The following is a 23,738-nucleotide window of genomic DNA, read 5'->3' on the forward strand; positions in this document are numbered from 1 at the left end:
TTGGGAACTCTCTGTACTTTTGGCTCAACTTTGCTCCAAACCTAAAACTGCTCTAAAAAATAAACTTTATTAATTAAAAAAAATGGTAACCAAAAAACTTCCTCTGTGGTTTGGCCACAAGTGGCTCTCTTTTCACATGCTACCTGAGCATCAGAGTTTTCTGTAATTGCTAAGCGTAAGGCTAGATTTACAGTCAGGATGAGTCACCCTCATTTATACAAATTCCACCTAAAGACTGGTTTTTCTATGCTTGCCCCCTGCTGTGAGCCTTCCTTTCTTCTCACATCTCATCATTGGGAAAATGTGATTTTTGCACAGGCAATAGAAGTCACAGGTTTGTTATTCTTGCAGGCTACATCTAAATGAACAGAAATGGAGAGCTATTAAAACGGAATGTACATTGGTACTAATGACATACTCAGAATAAAAGATACCAGAATTATTTTCTTAGGTGATGAAAATGACAAATTTCTGCTCTTTAAAATTATAACATGAGAGAGAAAGTTTTAGGCTCCTGTAAAACGTTATTTCCATGTAAAATGTATTGTTTTTACCTATTAATCTCTGACTTTTCCAAAGTACTTAAGACTACGGGCTAGCCTACGTCTATGAGCACGGCAGTGACACTATTTTGCTAGAGTCGTTAATAATGGTTCTAAAATAAACCCATTAGCTCTGTCTCCACAGTGCATGTAATGCAGCAGAGCTAAAGCATGCCTCTGTTCACGTTTATTCAAATGTCAGCAGAATAGAAATGGATTGAGGTTTCCATAGAAACCACTCGTGGTTTCAGGTGTTTCTCAGGCCATTCTGTTCCATTAACTGTTTGGAGAAAGAAGGTATCCATTATGGCTTTTCATTAACGGTATTTTCCCTCCTCGTTAGAAGCTGGCCCGTGAAGTTACCACATTCGCCTTTGTTTTACCACATTCTTGGCAGCCTCTGCTGCAGCCTTTCCCCTCCAGCTGAGAAACTGGAGTGATCTACTTCTAAGGTCTGATAAATCCTTCCCATTAGCGGTGGCTGTTCGGACAGCATTTCTTCTGTTTTGGTCAGAAAGGAAATTTAAACTCCTACCTAGAAATTCATGTAACACATTTTCTCCTTCAGGATTTATACAGTCCCTGTGAAGTGTTGCCAGTACAAGAGGTGAAAGACAGCAGCAATGACTCTGTGAACTCAATCAACAGCAAGAATAACAAACGGCGGTGAGGGAGAAGATTTCATGGCGTTAGGAAAATTTTCAGTGTAAAATCCTAGGCCAGAGCTAATCAGATCTCTCAATGCAGACACTAGCTAATTAATTGCCTGGAAGAATAAGATCCCTTCTCCTAGTTTATGGAGAAAAATTAAAAAGGAATAAACAATTCCTCAACTCAAAGGGAATACAATGACTCAACTGCATTACCCAGTGTCAAGCTTTCTTATAAGTTATATTAGAACATAGCTTATAGTGGACTACAAAAGGTATGATTAATGAAATGCTAATACAAAATAAAAAGAAGAAGAAGAAGCAACCGCAAGATATGCCTTGGAATAACTGAGGGCAGCCTGGCGTAGCTGGAAAAGCATGCGTGGACTCTGAAGCTTGACAGCTCAATGTAACCTCACGGTGACCACCTACTACTTAGGATCGTGAATAAATTCCTTAATCACTATACAAGTCCGTTTCCTCTTCTGAAAGGTGAGGATGATACTTCCTACTTTGCAGGGTTGTTATAAGGATTAGAGGTAACGGACAAGATTCCTTATCGGTGTGTTCATAATCTGAACCCTGCAGTCCTGAGGTTGTGCAGGGAGGTAAAATCCCTCACATCACAAAAACAGTCACTAAAGAACTAATCTCTTATAAAATTAATAGCCATTCAATCATTTTTCCTAGTTTAACACTAACGTCTTTCTCAGCTTGTGTTTCAAATTATTTGACAATCTTTAGTTGATTATTTGAAGCTACAATATCTCATCCAATTATAGTGATCATTGCTAATGAGTTAATGATGCATATCTTGAGAAGATGCAGAATTTCATGAAGTATATAAAAGTGATGACAAAGAACTGGAGAGGCTGCACAGCATATGCCAGTGTAGACTCCATGGATTCAAATACCGGATTCACCAGTTACTAGATTGTATAACCTTGAGCAAGCACCTCAACTTTTCTATGCCTCAGTTTCCCTATCTATAAAATGGAAATGATAATGCTATATACTACAAGGGTGTCTTATGAGGATTAAATAAAGGTAATATTTGCAAAGTGCTTAGCACAATGCGTGGTAAATCATACTAACCACATGAGAGTTTACTAAGTAAAAATAAAAACAAACAAAATAACTCCATAACAAAGCCGTTTTAAAATGAAGTAGAATGCTTAAAAACTGAAGAAAAATCAGACGGTTCTTGACAGGATAGAAACAACAATAAATAAGGTATTGAATATCATAGAGGTTGGGAAGCATTTTTGAAAATGGATGAAGTCCTGGATTTTTATCATACACAAAAAATGACCACATTTGTTACCGGGATACTAAAATCAAAGATGAGCTTCTGGTAGCTGGCTTTCCAGATGACACTCACTGAGCCCCACCTTCCACACTATACCAGGCTTGGTCTGTGTAACCAAGAGTAGAAGAGATGGCATGCTACTTTCAAGACTAGGTTCCATCTTAGTCATTCCCTTGCCAATTCTCTCAGTCTCTCTAAGCACTCACTTTGGAGAAACACAGTTGGCATGCCACAAGCTACCCTCTGGAGAGTTCAGGTGGTAAGAATCTGAGGCTTTTGTCCAAAAGCCTGGGAAGAATTAAGGACTCCTGCCAACCACCATGTGAGCTTGAAATCAAATCCTCCAACCGCGTAAAACCTTCAGATGCCTACAGCCACTTTTGACGGCCTTGTCTGCAACCTCATGAGAGAGCCTGAGCCAGAACTACCAGGCGAAGCCGTTGCCAGGCAGCTCCCCACAGGACCTGTGTGAGATCAGAAATGTTCGTACTGGTAAGCTGCTAAACTGGGGGCTTATTGGTATGCAGCTATAGATAACTAATACAGGAGTGAAGGAAACCCTATCTACCATTTCTCAAATTTAATGAAAACAATTACACCTCCCATATAGATGCAATTTATAGTGTTTATTCTAAAAATTAGCTGATACTTCTAACCTTCATTTTTCAAGATAATAGCCTTTCAAGCCACTTTTTTTTTTTTTTTTTTTACTATTTAATAGATCATTTTGATTCCCTTTTAACTAACCTACAAGGATATAAACAATCTGTGTGCTTCTTATTTCTTCCATCTTCTACTTTCCCCCTCTTTCTCTCTACTCCATCCACACAGACTTCTTTTAAGTTTCTAGCACAGGTCAGGCATTCTTCTACCTCAAGGCCTCTGCACTGACTATTCCTTCTCTCTTAGTTTCTTTTCCCCGAAACATCTGAAGATCTCACTCCTCCCTCCTTCAATCTTTGTTCAAATGCCTCCTCCTCAGGGACATCTCCCTCAAACACCTTACTTAAAATTGCAACTCCCAGCCCTGGCACTCCCGACTCTCCTGAGCCCATTTTATCGTTCCATAGCACTCACTAATTGCCCTGTAGCTCTCCCCACAGGACACGGGCTCTGTGAGGGCAGGGATTTTTGTCTCTTTACTCACTTCTGTGCTAATGTATCCTCATTACCTAGAACAATGCCTGGCACTTAATAGGCGCTCAAAAAGCTTTTGCTGATGTGGGCTTAGGAAGTAAATTTAGTTCAAATGGCTCTTTTACTGCACCAGTTATCCTGGGGTAAGGATGGCTGCGTGTATTTAAATTTTCTGACTCAGTAGGTTGTCAATAAACAGTAGTTAGGATCTAAAAGCAAACCTGCATTTAAAAATAAAATGTGTTGGCTTGAGAGACTTACAAGACGACGCTGGATGAAGAGAAACTGTCCGGGTTGAGGTGAACATTGATCTGTGCACTTATTACCTAAATTAAATCTTTATCCTCACACATTCTAAGAGCAATATATCTCATCACACATGCATTTACAAAGTCTTCCATATCTTTCCTCGTAATATTCAGAATAGAGGTACTTATTTTTATTACCAATTTTGCATCAGAGAATAGTATGACTCACTTTAGGTAAAAACTAAAGATATAAATCGGATGGTGGTTCTAAAAAGGCTAAGAGGGCTATGGCAACAATTTTGAATGCTTATGGAAGCCTTGGTAAGAAAAGATTATAGGAGCTGTCCCTTAGCCAACTAGCTAAGTTCTCATGCTCTGCTTTGTTGGCCTGGGGTTTGCCAAAGTGGATCCTGGGTGCGGACATGGCACCACTCATCAAGCCATGCTGAGGTGGCATCCCTCATGGAAGAACTAGAAAGACTTAACTAGGATATACAACTATGTACTGGGGCTTTGGGGAGAAAAAGAAAAAAAGAGGAAGATTGGCAACAGATGTCAGCTGTTAGCTCAGGCCCAATCTTCCTCACCAAAAAGCTTAAAAAGAAACGGTTACAACAAAAGGCCCAGTAGAGATTCCTTCATGGATGTGTGGCCTGTGCAGTCGAAGAGGAGCCCGTGCTTAGAAGCGCTCATCGCTTGGTTTAATGCTCTGCTGCTGCCGTCTTGAAATTCTGAACAATTTATGAATAAGAGGCCTCCATTTTCATTCCACACTGGATGCAGCAGATTACACAGCTGGTCCTGAGGCCCAGAGAAGACAACATCACTCAGCTACTACTTTCGGTCCAAGGACACAAACAGAGGAGGAATGCCCATAAAAGCATGCAGAATTTTCTGAGGTGGATACCCCAGACCTCTTCTCATTTTCCCCTTGCATGAGGAGAACTGGAGAAACAGTGGCGGTGGCATACTGCTTGCTACTCAAAGCGTGCCCTGTGCCACCAGCAGCAACAGCAACCCCCGGGAGCTTGTTAGAAAAGCAGAATCAGGACCCACTCCAGACCTACTGGACTAGAATTGGCATTTCCTGTGCACTTTAAATTTGAGAAACAAAGCTGAGCTGATTCAAGAGTCATCCAGCACTGCTGTGATGACAGACATCTGAAAGGGTCTTGCTCCCCTTCCCCCAGAAAATCCTTCCCCTGAGATGCTGCCAGGTTGGGATGTTAACTCATGTGAATATGACTTTGTTCCTTCTGCAATCTTCTCTAATATTGGGTTACCATGAAGTGAAATGCTTTGAAAAAATAACAAGGAGAAGAAAGCATGAAGAATGGTTATTATGAACTAGGCTGTGCAGGTGGAAAGCAGTGTAAAAATAATAATATAATGGGAAAAGCTATCTTAAAAATAAAAATTAATAGCTAACATGGAGCACTTAAAATGTGCCAGGCATCTTACAAAATGTTTTACGAGGATGGTTTTATTTAAATTTCATGAAAACTTAAGTAGGTGCTATGCCTATCTTCCTTTGCAAGTGGAAAAACAGGCTTCGAGAGTGTTGAAATGGCCATAATATATCAAGAAATTGTGTATTATTTTCACAACTGTAAATTTTCGTTACGTATTTATAAACTTCTGCTGAATGAATGAATGAAATGTTTGTGTGTCAATTCGCAGCATTATTTCAGAATTAGGTCTTGAACATTAGGAACCACTGCAGGAGGAACAGGGTGAAGGTCAAGCTAAATTCAACTACCGCCTGAATCTTCCAATCTGAGATAAAAAGAAAAATAAAGGACTTCATTCTGGAAGTGCAGATCACACAATTATTTGTGTTTTCAGGCTTTTCTTTAAAAGACCGGAGATGAAACCAGAAAGCACGTGCTCATACGCCTGATGCTTCCACAAAAAAACAGCGAGGAGCCCAACAGTATCCAGCCAACCAGACTTCCAGGGACAGAGTGATGGGGACTAAGGAAGCGTCAGAGTCTCCAGGACGCCGCACCCCGCTCCGCTGCTCCCGCCCCTCAAACCCTGGGAGGGGCGGAGCAGAGGAATCGAAAGAGAAAGTGGCGGAGGCTGGCGCCCCGGCCTTGGGCTCAGGGATGGAGCTGCAGGCGCTGTGGCGGCTCTGGTTGCTCTGCTGCTGCTGCTGCTGCTGCATCTGCTGTGGCTCCAGCGCCACCTTCACCTCCAACCGGCCGCGGAGCGGTGACCGACAGGCAGCCGCCTTCCGGGTACCAAGCGCGCGCCTCCCTGTTTCTGTTTCCTTGTCGCCCCTTCCTGTCCCGGGGCTGGGCTGGGGCAGAGGCCACCGAGAGCTACCACTCCTGGTGGTCACTTGGCCCGCAGTTCTCTGACTTGTCTGGGGTTTCGGAGCCGGCTGTACACAAGCGATCTTCTCCCCGGTTCCCCACGTGCCAAGGTGTCGCCCTCTCCCATGCCTTTACTAACCGCAAGATTTGATTTTCCAGGAAGGGTTTGTCTCTGTAGATTTATATGACGCGCCCGAAGTCATCAATAGATATGTCCAAGGTATTTTTGATTGAGAGAAGCACCTCCTTTTTGCAGTCCCCGCGACGGTTCTCACTGCCTTCCAAAGCTGTTCCATTTCGCCTCCAGAAAGAGGAGGAAGAATCCCGCCGTTTTTCTTCCGGAGGGGGCGCTGGTAACCTCCTTCTGTAATTAGAATTTTATAAAAGAAGTGCCTGCATTTAGCAAGCTCAGAGAATCTTGCCCATTTATGATTTTTTTCAACTGGGGCTCCTTAAATTAGTGCAGTGCTTTCAAAATTCTTCCTGACTTGGTGGAGACTGATTTAAAGAAAGGGGAAGCATTTCATTTCCTTTTCAGATTATTTTGAGAAGCCTCGATAATAATGCTTAGATTTTACCCCAGCCTTAAAACTCTGGAAGGGACTAGTTAGCTGAGTATAAATAAGGTTTTTCCTGAAATCAAGGAAACTGCAAGAGATACTGATTTAGTGTGCTGCACTGTGTTCTGTATATCTAATACTACTTAATTTTTTTAAGTCATGAAAGATGTTGTCGTGACTAAAGAAAATTCATTCATTCTGAATCAAAAATAAGTATGAATTTAGTAATACTACTGATTGGGATTGTATTTATTATTTTTCCTGATATTTTCTTGAGATTTGTCATGGGATTCTATAGCTGTGGGCTTTTCTCCTCCTCCTCTTTCCTGGAAAGCTCCAGTGTTTAGGAAGACCCAGCCTTGCCTGATTCTGTCCATTCTTATTTTTTGCCCAAACCAAGGTGTGTCCTTTTTTTCTCCATTTTATTGCTCTTGAGTTCCATTCTAGCTTTGAAAACCAGAAGCACGGGTACAATCGGTTGAGAACAAAGTTTCTGTCTTGTATTCTATCCCTGTCTTTAGCTTTGTTGCATACAGTGGTGATCCAAACCCCTTAGGGAGAAAATAGTCAATCTTACCCATACTGGTAATATGCTCATTGGCTGAATAAATAAAGGGGCTGCTATGATCCTCAAAAGTATCATATTTGAAGATTGGAGGCACAATGGGGCCAGAGTAATAAATATATGTTTAACATCTGTAATTTATACAATTTATGTATATATTATATGGTTATTCCTGTTGGTCCTGTGAAGAGGCCATACCCAAGAGATGAATGTCTAGAAAATAGAACTCTTCTTGGAAGAAATACCAGGATCCAGGTTGGGAGATGGAAAGTTGTAAGTGGAGGAGGACAGAGTTATGAAGATTCTTGGTACATTTTAAAAAGCTTGAGTTGAGAAAGCCTGGAAGAGTTTTCAAAGCAACTGCTTCTAGTGGAAGTTACTTCATGAGTTGGAAGCCCAGAAGGGACAGCATTTAAGCCTCAAGACGTAGTAGGTGGAAATTGTGAACACCTCTTAGTGTCTGAATCTAGGTGGCTGTTTGCATGTGAAGTCGAGAGCTGGAGACAGGCAAAGATAGAAAGGGCCTTGCTTTCTTGGGACCCAGGAGCATTAAGAAGGATTCTTCTGGCTTGGCAGGATGGACTAAAGTGCGTGGTAACTAAAACTCGGTATAACTCTAGAAAGCTTTCTCTCTCTAAAATTATGTCAGATTGTGAATTGGTTGAGACTGCCCACTGTTTACTTATCAGGTAAATTATGTTCAGAATCTAGAAAAGTTTCTTGCTACATAATGAAGTTAAAATTAAAAAAATAAAGTTTAAAAATTAAAATAGAATTATAAAGCATACTGTGTTGTGCTTGAGAGAATTTATAAACTGTAGCATGAAAAGTAGACAAATACTAAGGACCAACAGCTGCAGTCTTTGGATCTTGGTATCTTAATTAGGGGCAGCAAATAGGTCTCATCATGTTTGCAAACTGATTGATTAATAGTGGCTGCCTGGAACATGGTGTTGAGAAGTATTCAGGGCATTGCACCTGGAGACAGAGTTGGAGAAAGTGCCTGATTGATTAGTAATGTCTTTCATAGTCATGGGTTCAGAGAATGGTGAAAAGTTTTTCTCATCCCTTAGCATGTATTTTCATAAGCTCCCCAGGAATATTCCTTAAATGGAAATTAGGTGACCTGTGACACTTGCCCAGAAACCATCATTACATTATTGTCGGGTGAAGATCTGGCTCCTCGTTGGTTTATTATGGGATGCTGTAATCTAGGATTACCGACAGCAGAAAGAAGGGATGGCAGCCCTTGTCTCTGCTCTTTCACTCCTTTAGAAACTTCCAGTGCTCAGGAAGCTCCTAACTGTTGGAGTCAGGTTACTCCTCCTTGTGCTAAAACCTAGGGGTGCACTGGTATTTACTGATGCTCTTTATTTTACCACAGAGCAGTAGGTATTGAGATCCCTCTGGGGGCCACAGATCCAATAATGGAGCTAATAAAAGTTGTATTTACTCACTTCAGAATAATATTTACATGCCAATACAAACGTGATTTTGCATAAAATTTCAGAAGCTTCACCTTAAAAATTCTTGCCGTAATGACACATACTGCATGCTAATTTTTATAAAATTATGTATACTTTTAGGCATGTTTGTTTGTGTGTAAATAGAAGATCATAGCATTTTACAACGGATGATCCTAACTCATGAACCACAGATTTGTTTGCTGTAATTAGCCCACTGAAATCCGGATTATCTCCTGCAAGTAAACTTTATCCAAGACTGCTTTAAGCCACATTTTCTACCTAACATAAAGATGAAGAGTGAATTAGCTGTAAGATACTGATATTCAGATGGCCATTTCTGATGTTTCTAGCTTAAAGCGTACATTGTCTAAATGGAAATATATCATGAACTTGAATTCTTGGGCCAGAATTTGCTCATTCATTTGTCCATATCTCCATCCGTTTATCCAATACATTAGCATTTACTGTGTACGGGAAGCTGTTCTAGGTTTTCTGAGTGATTCAGTGTATAATAAGACATGTGCTGACCTCTAAGAAATTATACTCTAATAAATGAATATTGTTATGTTTAAACATTGTACTATAATCCATTTTCCAGTGAACAAACAGAAGAGTATAAAGACTGGTACACTAGAAAAATAGATTGCCTCAACCAATTCACAGAGGAATATCTTTTTAATTCAGTATTTACGCTCAGAACCACACACACAAATACTAAATGACTACACGTTTCTTCTTATTTTATTTTGCATAGTAATTATATATAAGTATTATTTGTACATGGACATCAGCACAACATATATAACATGCTTTGTCCAAGAAACTTTTCTAAAGCAGTAATTTATAAAAGTATATCCTATGAAAATTTTTTATTATTCTAATACAGGGCTTTTTAACAGCGGCACTGTTGATGTTTGGAATGGCTAATTATTTGTTGTGGAGAGCTGTCCTGTGCAATGTGGCATGATTAGCAGCATCCTTGGCCTTTGCCCACTAGATGCTTGTAGCCTCCCCCCACAGCAGGGTAATCAAAAATGTCTCTAGACACTTCCGGTGTCCTTGGGAGGGAGTCCGGGGAGGATGGAGATTGCCTTCAGGTGAGAACCACTGATCTCAGGTTCACAAATCCTAAGTCTTGAGAGAAGTTCTCAGCGATGCTCCAACATTGTATGCTAATATTTTACCATTTTTGCTCATCCCTGGGCATACTGCAACTTTCAGAAACTAAAGCACTAGCAAGGAGAACATTTTAAATCTGTGTGTCAAACTTACGATTTATTTTACACCAAACTTCAGAATCTGCAAACAAGGGCTGTTAAGAGAAAAATGTAAATAACAGAAGGGAAAGGCGGTGAGTTCAGAGTGTTCAACAACCTTTGTTTCTCTAGTAATTTCCTTATACAACTTATCCCATTGATGCGTGGGCTTCATGATAAGGAACATACACACCATATTGATAAGTACAAAATAAATCACTATTAATAGATGAAAACCAAGGTACCAGTGAGAGAAGATTTCAGATTCTCACTGCCTTCTCAGCCAATAAAAGAGACCAGAAGTCTCTTAAAGTTTACCTCCCGTCTGAGGATCTCCTAGAACTTAGCCACACCCCTCCACCAAATACTGGCCATGTGACTTTAGGCAAATTAGTTGTCTGCACCTCAGTTTTCTCATCTGCAAAGTGGAATAATATTAGCAATTACCTCATACAGGGCTAATTTAATTCATATAATAAAGCACCTAGAAAAAATACTTATACTTGTGTTCAATTTGATAATCCCTTCAACCCTATGTATTTAGTGTACCCAATAGCTAAGAAATTTATTTCAGAGCCCAACAATTTGGTCTTAAAGGATTTACACTTACTTAGAAGCCATTGAGTATGTGCAAGAAGAAAATGCTTGATTTAATTTACTCTTGCTTAGTGGCAGTCTAGGAAATGATGTTACTGATTTTTCTTCTCCAGAGGGTGGGGTAAATCCTCGCGAAGAGCTCAGAACCCCCTGCCCACCCCCCACTCCTATGGGTTTCTGCTTTCAGATCTTTTTCAGAATGACCATTTCCCTCTCAACTTGCCCTAAAGAGAGTAACTTCTGAGGTCGTTGTTACCTGTGATTGGAAAGTTAGGGGAGTTAAGATGCCTGGGATGGAAGGGGGGGTTTTCTGATCCTATAAGAAAAATGTTGATTTCTGAAGAATTTTAAAACTCCAGACTAATCTCCCCATGAGACTGCCTTAGGTCTCTTATAAATAGAGTTGTCTTTTATTATTATTAGACTGAACAATCCTGTTTCTTGTTTCGAGCAAACAATGCCCTTCCTTTCCTCTATGGGTTGGTAAAAGCTGTAGAAAGTTAATGAGATATCCTGACTAGACCGGCAAAGCAGCAAATTTGAATACAAAAAAGACTGCTTAGGAACGTATGACATGGAAATTGTTAGTTGGAATGTGTGATTACCTAAACATGTGCACACATGCGTGCACACACACACACACACAAACACACACAGAGGCAACTTTAAGCACAAGAGATGCCAGCCTTTAGAAGGATGACTGGCTATTAGAAGTCATAGTAAAGGTACCTTCAGGGACACGCCCTAAGGTATGATGGTGATTAGAGAAATTTAGGACAATATCTATTAATATCTACACAATATCTGTTAATGTCAAAAGAACAGGTTTTCACTAGTTTTATAGTCATAAGATAATTTCCTAAAGTTCTTTGGCCCAGGTAGGAATCTGGTTTGTCTTATTGTAACTCATTCAATTAAACACTTTCGAGTAAACAAACAAAACAAAACAAAAAATATGTAAACATAATTTTTCACCAGATCTGTTTAAAGGCTATTTTGATTTATCAACTCTAATTTCTCTCCTATATGATCCATCTGTTTTCAAACTTCTACACCTTTCAGAGCTACTAATGATGTTTCCTGTATATTGCTCAAAACTTCACATCTTTTCTTTCCTAAATGAAATTAAGGTCTTTCGTTTTACTATTTCATATGGCTGTAGGGACGTTTACTATACAGTGGATTGCAGTTATATCCTGTATTGCTTTATGTTAAGAACACATGCTAGCGGCCAGCCCCGTGGCCGAGTGGTTAAGTTCACGCGCTCTGCTTTGGTGGCCCAGGGTTTTGCCATTTCGGATCCTGGGCACTGACCTAGCACCACTCATCAGGCCATGCTGAGGGGGCGTCCTACATAGCAGAGCCAGAAGGACCTACAACTATAATATGCAACAACTATGTCCTGGGGGGCTTTGGGGAGAAGAAGAAGAAGAAGAAGAAAAAAGATTCGCAACAGATGTTAGCTCAGGTGCCAATCTTTAAAAGAAAATAGAACATATGCTAATGGGTCCTTTACCTACACTTGATTCTATGACAGAGGCTGTTGACGTGATGAGGAGCAGGCTCTCACTACAGACTCACAGTTTGTGATGCTTCTGTGAAATCCGCTCTGACAGCAAGAATCGAAGTAGACCAGAAAAGTCACTTGAAAGAACCAATAATTCCAGAAATGAAATATAAGGCTTTTTACAATTTAAATGATTTTGAACCACTGTTAGGTGGACTTGATATGCATCCTATTAGAAAATAGGAGAACAAATATTCTTAGATACACTAACAATATTATTTTACTATGAAAACAGTCTGTTGCTTTCACTAGATAATTGGTCATTTCTAATTCCATGCAAAAGATTTGCTCCACAGTAACCCAAGAAACCCTGAAAACACGATCTTTCAATAACATTTTCTGTAAGCCAAGTATTCTATGTTTAAAGGGAAAAAAGGTGCAGCATGAGAATATTTAATCAAGTATTTTTCTGTTAGGCACTGTAATATGTGTTTTCCAAACACTATCTTATTTAATCATCGCATTCTGCAAGGTCACTATTACCTTGTTTTGAAGAAAATAAAGCCCAGAGAGGTTGAGTATAAAGCCAAACATTGCATAGCAATGGGGTGTCTGTTGACGTAGTAAGGACATTTCAGTTGTTCAGTTTGTTGCAAAGTTGAGAAGAGATTAGAGAAACCCAGTGTGTGTGTGTGTGTGTGTGTGTGTGTGTGTGTGTGTACCCGTGTGTGTGTATGTGTGTGTGTATAGATGTAGAAGAGAATCACGCTTTGTTCACAATGCTCCAGGGAAGTACTTTTAATCTTTTTAGTGGTCTTGCAGAGTCAAAAGAAGGGGATAGAGAGATTAGTAGTAGGCAGAGGGCAAAGCAGAGCGCGTTGGGGTTCAGAGTATTTTGTTCTTGGCAAGAAGTGAGATTATAAATATCAAGGAGCCTTGGTACGGGCTGTGGACAGCCATGAAATGACAGGAGTGACTGTACTGGAACAACATACAAAATTCACACATGTGGGGTCTTTTAGAAATTGACCTCTGGTTGACACAGGCATTTCATAGATAGTCTCAGACAAGTTGAAGAAGTTTCCCTTCATTCACTGTTTGCTGAGAGTTTTTATCATGAAAGGGTGTTGAGTTATGTCAAGTGCTTTTTCTATGTCTATTGAAAATATTGTATGCTTTTCCTTCCCCTTTTGTTCCATTAATGTGGCATATTACATTGATTGATTTTAAAACATTAAACCAACGTAGCATTTTTTAATAAACTTTGCTTGGGCATGATGTATTATACTTTTTATATGTTGTTGGATTTGATTTGCTAATATTTTGTTAAGGATTTTGCCTCTATATTCATGGGGGCTATCGAGCTATAGTTCTCTCTTTTTTTGAGATGTTTTTGTCTGGTTTTGTAAACAAAATACTGGCCTTATAAAATGAGTTGCAAAGTGTCCCCTTCTCACTTATTTTCTCAAAGAATGTGTGTAAGATTGGTATTATTTCTTTTTTAATTACATAGAATTCACCAATGAAGTCGTCTGGGGCTGGAGTTTTCTTTATGGGATGATTTTCAATTATGAATTTAATGCCTTTCGTTGAAAAAGGGCTGTTCAGATTTTCTGTTTCTTTTACATTCAGCTTTAGTGATTTGTCTCTTCCAAGGAGTTTGTCCATTTCATGTAGGTTGTCAAACTTATTGGCAGAAAATTGTCAAAATATCATTCTTCTAATGCCTGAAGCATCTGTAGTGATGGCCCGTCTTTCATTCTTGATATTGGTAATTTTTGCCTCTCTTTCTTTTTTTCTTCATTTGACACAGGAGCAATGATTGATAGAAAATGGTAAGTGGGTTATGGTGAGCTATCTGATTACAGTGCAGTCTGACTTTGAGTGAAGGAGAGAGGAAGGAGAGGTTGGAGGAAGTGCCCTGGACTGCACTTGGATGCAGCCCAAGGAAGGGTTGGAGAGGACTTTGGGAACTCATTAATCAAGAACCAGCTTTCGGGAGAGTTCCGTAGTTCCCCCAAATAGGACAGCCTTAGTGCTCAGTCATTGGCTAGGTGCAGCATGTGGGAACCATGGCCTCCCTTAGTGTAATCAGGGTAACTCAGCGTGCAGCAATTATACTCTCTGTAGGAGGTCTGTGAGGCCCACTCTCATGACTACCACATGCTCTGTGCATTCTTAACGTCCTACGTTCTCAATGCCTTCCCTGATTACTGCACCTCACAATGATGGTCAATAAATACTTAGAGAACAAATGAATCCTCTGAATTCCTTCGCAGTTAGCACTCTCTGCCTCATGTTTGTCACTTGCCATGTTCACACTTGCTTTGTATTTCAGTTCTATTTTTATATTTATGCATCTATTCTCCAAATTATATTCAAAGCTTTGCTTCATGAGGGATTATTTATTTATTCAGTTGTTTTGAAGAAGGTAAGCCCTGAGCTAACGTCCACTGCCAGTCCTCCTCTTCTCGCTGAGCAAGATTGGCCTTGAGTTAACATGTGTGCCCATCTTCCTCTATTTTATATGTGGGACACCTGCCACAGCATCGCTTGATAAGTGGGGTGTAGGTCCATGCCTGGGATCTAAACCCATGAACCTTGGGCCGCCGAAGCAGAGCGCATAAACTTAACCATTACACCACGGAGCCGGCCCCTCAAGATTATTTTTAAATGCCTAAAACTCAACAACAGTTTATTATTTCATTGATTAACAGTCTTTCCAAGCATGCTTAATAAGGAAAAAATAAGATTATTATAAGTCCCAGTAATAATTTACTTCAAAATAAACAGCTTAAAGCCATTAAGTTTTATATGACATATATGAAATGTCAGTTATGTATTTATTCAACAACAAATATTAATTAAGCATCTTTTGTGTGCCAATCATGTGCTCGGTGTGGGGTATATGGTGATGAATAAGTCAGTGAGGTCTTACCTTCGTTTGCTAATAGGTTTATGAGACAGACACACAATAAACACATAAATGCATAGACACATATAGAAGAGCTAGAGTCTGAAAGTTACTATATGGTAGTCTCCTGACGTTTTTTTTATCCTACACAATTTGTTAGTTTTAAGAAATAGAGGCATGTACACATATAAGGCAAGCCTAAGATAAATGATCATGAAATTCAGAGCTGAGGAATCTGTATATAATCATCATATTTTCCCTCCAGATGGACAAGCCAGTCTATCTTCCTGGTAAATTTCCAGGATTGCATCTCTTTCCCAGTCTTTTACCCTAAATGAGATAGAGTTATCTATTAAGCTCTAATAGAATCAGATTTATTTATTCATTATTTACTCATTTCTTTTTTCATGCTTTGTTACTTTGTGCTGGGAAATACAGAGATAAAGAGGATACATTTTCCAAATTCATTATGGTTTAATCAAGTGAGTGTCTATTGGTGACAATTTCTACTAGTTATCTAGTGTTTATTTGCAATTTATTTTTTCCACCATGTTAGACAAGCACATAATTAGTCCTTTCAACATGGTTAGTGAAGGGGAATTACAAAAGCTAAGACATACCTTTCCCAGCCTCAAAAATATACCTGAAATCAGATAGTAATTCTTATACAAAACGTTTGTAAATCTGATCTGGATGTCCTGTGGGCCCTTTCACTTGTGATCTGTAGGAAATAATCAAGCTTTGACTTTTACACCTCAAAAATATCCCAAGTTAGTTGTATGCAGATTGTTCTGGAAAGTTAACATAGGTGATATAAATTAGCTTTTTGTTTTTCTCTTTTAGGAAAGTCTTAATAGACATCGATACTTGAATTCTTTATTTCCTAGTGAAAACTCCACTGCTGTCTATGGGATAAATCAGTTTTCTTATTTGTTTCCTGAAGAGTTTAAAGGTATGGTGTGATGGGCCTATTAGTTTATTAGTTTCCTGGTTTTAATTTGTTTCCTTAATTTTTGAGGAATTGTTTAATTGTGAATCTTGTAAATTGAGTAATAGTTAGCCTTTATTAAATGCTAAGTGTCAGATACATACCAGGTGCTGATAGAGAAATAAATTCATGGCCATTCTCTTCTAATTATTACTGAAGAACTAAATATTGTAATTGTAGACATTTCCATGTGGCTATAAGGGACAATACCTCCTTCCTTCTGCAGTACTCCAGTGTGATTTTCCATTCAAGACACCCCTGGTTCCATGAGTTATGATAAAACAAATGATGTCAATTATACTCATTTTCATTATTGACCTAATTCTATCAAACAAGTTATTTTCTGTGGCAGTCCCAGGCCTATTGTAGGAATTCTTATCTTTGTAGCTTTCAGCTGAATGCATTTCATGTTAAGGAAAAGAATGAAGGAAAATTACAAGTGGCAGACTCTGCTAGAAAGCTACTGTTTCTGTTTGAAAGTTCCTCCAAAAAGAATCCCAAGGGCCCCTTCCTGTAATATAATATTGATTGTCTTGTCTTTTCATTTCATGTTTCTACTCAGCTATTTATTTAAGAAGCAAACCTTCCAGATTTCCCAGATACCCAGCAGAAGTGCAAACATCTCTCTCCAACGTGTCTTTGCCATTAAGATTTGACTGGAGGGACCGGCATGTTGTAACACAAGTGAGAAACCAGCAGGCGGTAAGTTTTAGGTTTTGGGGGGTTCTTTTTAATCATTTCTCTGAGTAAAATCACACCCTAATCATCCAAAAATGACAATGAAGGGAGAATCTCGGGTGAAATGAGAGGCAGATGTCAAAGCCCAACTTTTATTCTGAAGATAAACCTTCCTTGGTGTGTTCTCTCACTAAATGCCATTGTCACCAGCACAGTAACTCGGAGGTGCTTCCCAGTGGCTGTATCACAGTTACTAAGCCTTCTGTAAAATAGCAGATGAAGGTCAACTTGACTACTAAGTGCTTGAGTAGTTTTCAAGGAGAACAACAATGAAAAAGTAACATGAAACCAGATATACTTACCCAGAGTGTGGCCTGATCTCTTGGGTTGTCCGGCATCATCCCTTGAGCTCCATCAGAAAACCCTACCTCCATCCCCACACCCTACAGGATCATACACTTTTTATCTGTGATCCTTGAAAAGGCAGTCAGTTCTGATCTAATGTGACATATACATTCCTCAAGTCACCTTGTACAAAATTATGCAATGAAAACGAATGGGATTATGGGAGAAATGACCTTAGGGCACAGCACTCAAAAACTTAGTGACACAGTAAAGAAAACAAAGTATTAAAAATGGCAGGACAGGTTTACACTGTTAAATGATTAAGAAATGTGTAAGTGCTGGAATAAATATAGCAATTTACCTTGAAATTGACCTGAAGTGGGCCTATGAAAGTGATCAGTGGAAGGTCTGCAGCTTGTGAGTTATTGTGAAGTGATGGAAGGAGGGTTATCTGAAATCGGAAGGAAAGTGGTAACACCAGATGTGAATGAGTGTGCTCGTAATACATAGTGAGCAATCTAGCTGGTAGATGTTTGAGGAGTGTGTGTACATGCTTTGCTGACATTCTCTACCCCTCTGCACTCCCTTGGTTGACATAGGGAATGTCAGCTGACCAGGGAAAGTCAATCCCCTAAACTCAGGAGTATAGTATCAATGTGTCTGCAGTAGAAACCTCAAGAGGTCACTCAGCCTCCCCTTCTACGGCAAGTGTTTGGGACCAGCAGTTTTTCAGTCACCATCCAGTTGCAATGATCCTTTTTACTTCTCAGATTCTATATCTATTGTTGTGAATGAAATTTTACCACCAAATCATTTGCTTTAGTGGTGAATTCATAAAGAAGTGTGAATTAGTCAGAAACCCAATCCTTCCGGAAAGTATCTACATTGTATAAATGGGAAACATTTAGTTAGGAATCTTTGATTAAAGGAATATACTGGAGAGGTATTTTTGAGCAGGAACTGCCATCCTGGGACAGCTACAGGTAGGCAAACTAAAGCTAGTGGTATGTATGGTGTCAGCAACCTGTATTGACATTTCTCAAGAGGTGGAGATCCTACAGTAGAGTCCATTAGTGAATATTTTACTATGTCATTGGCCCTGGAGATAGAGACATAAATAAGACTATGCTACGCCATAAAATTGCACAAAAGTTTACTCCACAAAGACAGCCAATTGTTTTCCTTCCTTTCTTTGCCCAACTCTGCAACACATGTCCTATGATTAAGTCACTTCTGCCCAGTTTCAAATCTTACTCTCACCTCTGCCTTTTCCATGGATCCTTCTTCTTTGTGCATGATTCTTGATTTCATTCCCTCCATGTCTTCCCTTTTGTCCCAGACCAGCCCTTTTATTTTTCTGTTCTAGTTGGTCCAATAAAAGCCAGTTAATAGATTCAGCATCAAGAAGATTGGGTCAGCCAGTATTTGAATGAGGAATGACTAAAACGGGTTTCTATCCTTAGGACATTTCATGTGCATCCATGATATGCCCTTGCTGGCATCTTGATGGCCTAAAAAGTAACTCCTTCAGCTCCCGTGTCCATCAGATAATGAGTACAACATATACGACATACACCTTCACCTCACCTCACCTCATCACTGCCCCTCACCTTTGCGGTGGAGATGGTGGGTAGAAGCAGAGTGTCATGAGAGAAACAAGAGGGAGTGAAGAATGGGGTGGGAGTTGGTCCACTTCATGGAAACAGAAATCACATGTTCAATGAACGGACTAGCCTTTTAAAAGACCATCAGTTGGTCCAAATGTTTTCCCAATCTCTAAAATTCACTTTTAACTTGCATTGGCTAATTTATGATCATGATACTACCAATTTACCTTAACTGATAATTATATTTTTATGGTTAAAAGAGAATTTTGGTTTTCTTTTCTTTCTTCAATTTGGAAACCTATAGGACGGGCATTTATATTTTGTAGGTCTCCAGATTTTGCTCAGTTTACTTGATTTGGTAATGTGGTATTTAGAAATGTTGCTAGACTTGATTTGCACGTTATTTGATAATAACTACTACTCTGTTTCTATTTTTAAACAGTGTGGAGGATGCTGGGCCTTCAGCGTGGTGGGTGCAGTGGAATCTGTATGTGCAATAAAAGGGGAGCCCTTGGAAGACCTGAGTGTACAGCAGGTCATTGATTGTTCATATAATAATTACGGCTGCAGTGGAGGATCTACTCTCAATGCTTTGAACTGGTTAAACAAGGTGACCAATTTCTCAGCCTTTTAAACTCTTTGTTTCTTCTTTTGCTTGTTTAACGTGTGTTCAGAATTACAACAATTTGCTCTCACATTCTAAGGACTGTTTCTAAGTTTAGAAATTTAGATGACCAAAGCTTGAATTAATCAGAAAATTTACAAATGATTGTTCAGGCAAGTCAACCATCGAGAAATCAATATGTGAATAATATTACCTGGGATTTGTTTTCAGAAAAATATTTATGTTTATTTCTTAACATTTCTTAATAGGTAAATGCTCTTTTTTCGCAAGTATGTGTCACACAATAACCCAGAAAGATGATTATTTATTTCCATAGAATTCTGAATATTTTAGATTAAAAGGGACATTTGAGATCAACTGTTTAGTAATTCTTCATGTAGATGAAGAAATGATATCTGAGAGGTGAGGTCATGTTCCCACATCAGTAACTGAGCCAGGACTGCACTTAAGTCCTCTGTCTCCCACTGGAGGCCCTTATCCAATTTACCAGTGTCCCTCAGTGCTCTTAGGACTCTCTCCGACATTGTCCTAGATCCAGTATCAATTGCATGAAATCATCCAACGAGGTGCTATTACGTTTTGTAGAATGTCAAGCTAGAGTTTCCCAAACGTGAATATCCTCCCCTTGTTCATTTGCTATATTTTGAGCCACTGAGTGCCACACCCCCTCTATCACATCGTGTGCAACCATACGTTGTGTGTCCCCTGGCTTCCGTAAGCTCAGAATTCAGGGAGGGGGGATTCTGTATAGAAAATCATAAAACATGTGCCATATATGCCAGATGAATGGCACAGAGAGAAGTGGATAGAAGAATGCTGGGCCTACCCATTGCTGGTACATAAACCACTGGGCTAAGGGAGTCTCAGAGATTTACTAACAGAACCAGAAGCTCTGGAAGGAAAGTGAGTTGCCCTATTATACTTGCAGGAGAAAGATGACAAAACTTTATTATAAAGTCGATAGAGATTCTAGGGAAGGAAGATATAGGAGAAACAGGAATAAAAGAGAAAGAAAGATTCTGAGTTTAATTCCCTAGGATGTCCATGATGAACACCTAAAGATTTAATTTGAGACCTTCATAACCCAAAGAATATCCACAAGATGAAGGTGTGGCCAAGTAAAATCTTATTTTGACACATTATGGTCCGTTCTACTTGATTTTTAAAACAACTGCTTGACAGACAACTTTTGGGCGATTATTTTCTTTTAGACGCAAGTAAAACTGGTGAGAGACTCAGAATACCCATTTAAAGCACAGAGTGGCCTGTGCCATTACTTTTCTGATTCACATTCTGGATTTTCAATCAAAGGTTTTTCTGCATATGACTTCAGGTAAATGTTTCATTCTATTGTGTTTTTCTCTATATTTCTTAACTTATGATCTATTGACTATTGGGAATTAATAACTTGATTGAAGACATCACAGCATACTCTTAATTGTTTGAAAACCTACTTTTTACAAGAGAGGCTAAGTGGCAGGCACCATGGAGTGCTATGGATGTTGTTTCTCAGATATGATCTATTTATTTTTCCATGTGTCATTCCAATAGAAAGAACAAATTAATGCAGTTAAATCCAGTTTAAGGTTTGATGTATATTACCACCTTCCTCTTACCAAATTTAGGTGTTATAAATACTATTAGCATATTTCAATCTTACTCCTGAGTCAATCAAAAATTGCTTTGTATAGACTCACCAGCTAATATGAAGCAGTCTACTTACCAAGAAGCAGTTTTGGAACACCTGCTATGTTCCTTGCATTTTCAAGGCATCGGCTATAAGAAAAGCATAAACTGCAACTTTCCCATTAGAAACAAGTAGGCAAGAGTGTGTTCCTGGAGATGGATGATGTGGCAGGAGGGGAGAGCAGGGACAGATGAAGATGGGCTGAGGAAGAGCACTTGTGTTGGAACTTGAAGGGCAAGATGACTTTGGACAAGTTCAGGGGAAAACAGTCATTAAAAAATGCCTTAAAATCACATGAAAAACTCAAAGCTGGCTAGAGAACCATCGCGACCACTTGACGTTGTGCAAAATAGGTGTTCAGGGGTGATAAGGACAGAGGAAGATTCAACCAACTCCTGGCTTCATTTTTTTTTTTAAATATGAATAGAGCTTTGCACAGTCTTTGGAAACAGAGAACAGAGAGAAATTAAATTCAAATAATGTGACAGACAGCCCTATAACTTGCTGGTACTGAAAAAAATCTCTTGGTCCAGATGGTGTCTACCCAAGGGATCTGAGGGAAATCATGGGTGAAATTGGATCCTTGAACAAAATGGAACCCCTCTAAATAAGCATAAGTGTGTCAAGGGACTGGCAGATTGTCAACATGGCTCCTGTCTGTAGCAAGGACTCTCAGGGCGACCCTAGGAAGCATACACCAGAGAGCCTTAGGTCCACAGTTGGCAGGATCATAGATTCTATAATAAAATGTGCAGGGTCGCTGAGTACATGGGTCAGCATCTCCTTTGAGGGTAAAGGTACCACACTTTCTAAAATGAGAAAGTGTGCCGCTATAAGCTATCAGTGCCTTGAGAATGTAAGTGAAGCCTGTGTGCACGAAGGAATTAGATTTTCAAAATGTCTTTAAAAAGGATCAGGAATCCTGTGTCATGAGTAGCAAATTGAAAAAGCTAAGAATGAACCAAAGAATAATTGGCATTAGTCTGAATTAGAGAGAAACTGAGCGTGAGAGAGAGAATATGCAAAGATCATTGGCATTGGGCCTCAAACAGGATTTATCCAACTCGGATTAAAAAAGAAGAGATCCCCATAAAAATCTCCACGTTATTAAACTCTCTGAGGATGCAGTGCTAAACTAACTGTGCAGCAAAAAAAAAAAAAACAGACAAAAACCCTACCCTCAGGATTATATTTTAATGATAGAGACAAGCAATGAGCAAGACAAATAAAAATATGCCTGGTATGTTAGATGTAACAGCTTCTAAAGAGAACAGAATAACACAGTGAAAGGAAGAGGCAACATCAGAGGGAGGAGAGGGGAGCATACATCTTAGAAAGGGTGGCTACAGAGGGGCTCCATGAAAAGACATCTGACTAAAGATGTGAAGAAGTGTGGGAACTTAACCATGCAGAGATTTGGGGAACTACTGTTCCAAGCAGAAGGAACTATCAGTGCAAAGGCCTTGAGGCAGAAGTGTGCCTGGCATATTTAAAGAACAGTAAGGAAGCCAATATGACTAGTGGAGAGAAGAAGGACAAGACTAGTAAGAGATGAGGTGATAAAGGTTGATCAGGTAATAACCTTAGAGCAGAGTGTTAGAAGAAAGGTCTTAGAAGTGAGAGATAATAGTTAATACCACTCACAGAGAATAAAGCCCCACAGGGAATATTGAGGGATTTTATATAGAAGATAAGAGAAAAGAGAGTTGAAGATGACTCCAGGCTTTTCAGTCTTATAACTGAAAGAATGGGATTACTGCTAATTGAGACGTGAAATCTAAGACAGGAACAGATTTGGGGGAGAATATCAAGTTCATTTGTGACATGTAGGAAGTGATCCCGGGAAACGCTGGCAGGGGAATGGGGGAATGAGACAGAAAAGAGAAAGCAGGTTTCTTATTAAGCAGTTGAGTACAGAGGGTAACGTGGCACTTAGTCCTACTGGGGAACTCTGGGGCCAAGGTCAACTGAGCATTTCGGAGTGAACCCACCCAAGCTGAGGCTCCCACCTCCCATGATTCATTAGTGGAGGGTGCAGCTGGGGTCTAGGTGGGGCAGGCTTGATTTCTGCCTCTTTAGGAGAGCGGGGCTCAGGCAAAGAGCTGCAGGGTCTCCTTGTTGGAAGCTCCTTTTTGGCCGATTGCACTGCGGTGGGATGTGGGAAGGCCTTTGACAGCATCTGCGATAACCAGGCACTGGACCAGGCCCCTGGCGCTTAAATATCACCACTTCCCTCCAAGGTGCCTGAGACTCAGGGAGGGTCACCCAGCTAGTAAATCATAGGGCCAGATTAGAACTGTCTCTTTCCGACTTGAAGCTCATACTTTTTTCCCTACCTCTATTTTTAAGGTCATGAGCTCTTAGGTTTTTAGTATTCTCAGACAACATCAGCCCAGGGTACAACGACCAGCCAAAAACTCCATAAATCTTGTGCAGAACCTGAAAATATCTTAAAAAACAAAACAAAACAAAAAACCCACTGAATCATAAAAACGTAATATAGTCTTATAGCAAAATGACCATTCATATCCAGGCGTCTTCATGCATTTTTGCTCATTAGACCCAGAAAAGACATTTCAGAACTCAGGATAAAATATGAGAATGACTATTTAAATAAGCAAACTGGGAGGGAACCTACCTCATAGAACAATAGACAGAAAAACTAGGACACAATATAGCACACTGACTTCTAGGGACAGTGAGATGGAAATCTACATGCTTGTCAAGGACCTCTAACAG

The 23,738-nt window shown here is 39.6% G+C and overlaps 1 protein-coding gene across 1 annotated transcript in view; it reads left to right on the forward strand.

The window, feature by feature from the left end:
* CTSO (cathepsin O) overlaps positions 1-23,738 on the forward strand; it is a 55,321-nt gene that overhangs the window by 19,690 nt on the left and 11,893 nt on the right. The window contains exons 2-6 of the mRNA XM_001499252.5: positions 5,806-6,126; positions 15,913-16,021; positions 16,620-16,759; positions 19,130-19,297; positions 20,524-20,645. Of these exons, the coding sequence (XP_001499302.4) occupies positions 5,806-6,126; positions 15,913-16,021; positions 16,620-16,759; positions 19,130-19,297; positions 20,524-20,645 (860 nt within the window). The remainder of the gene's footprint in view (positions 1-5,805; positions 6,127-15,912; positions 16,022-16,619; positions 16,760-19,129; positions 19,298-20,523; positions 20,646-23,738) is intronic.

This window comes from Equus caballus, chromosome 2, assembly GCF_041296265.1.
Source record: "Equus caballus isolate H_3958 breed thoroughbred chromosome 2, TB-T2T, whole genome shotgun sequence".
In the NCBI taxonomy this organism is placed as follows: Eukaryota; Metazoa; Chordata; class Mammalia; order Perissodactyla; family Equidae; genus Equus; species Equus caballus.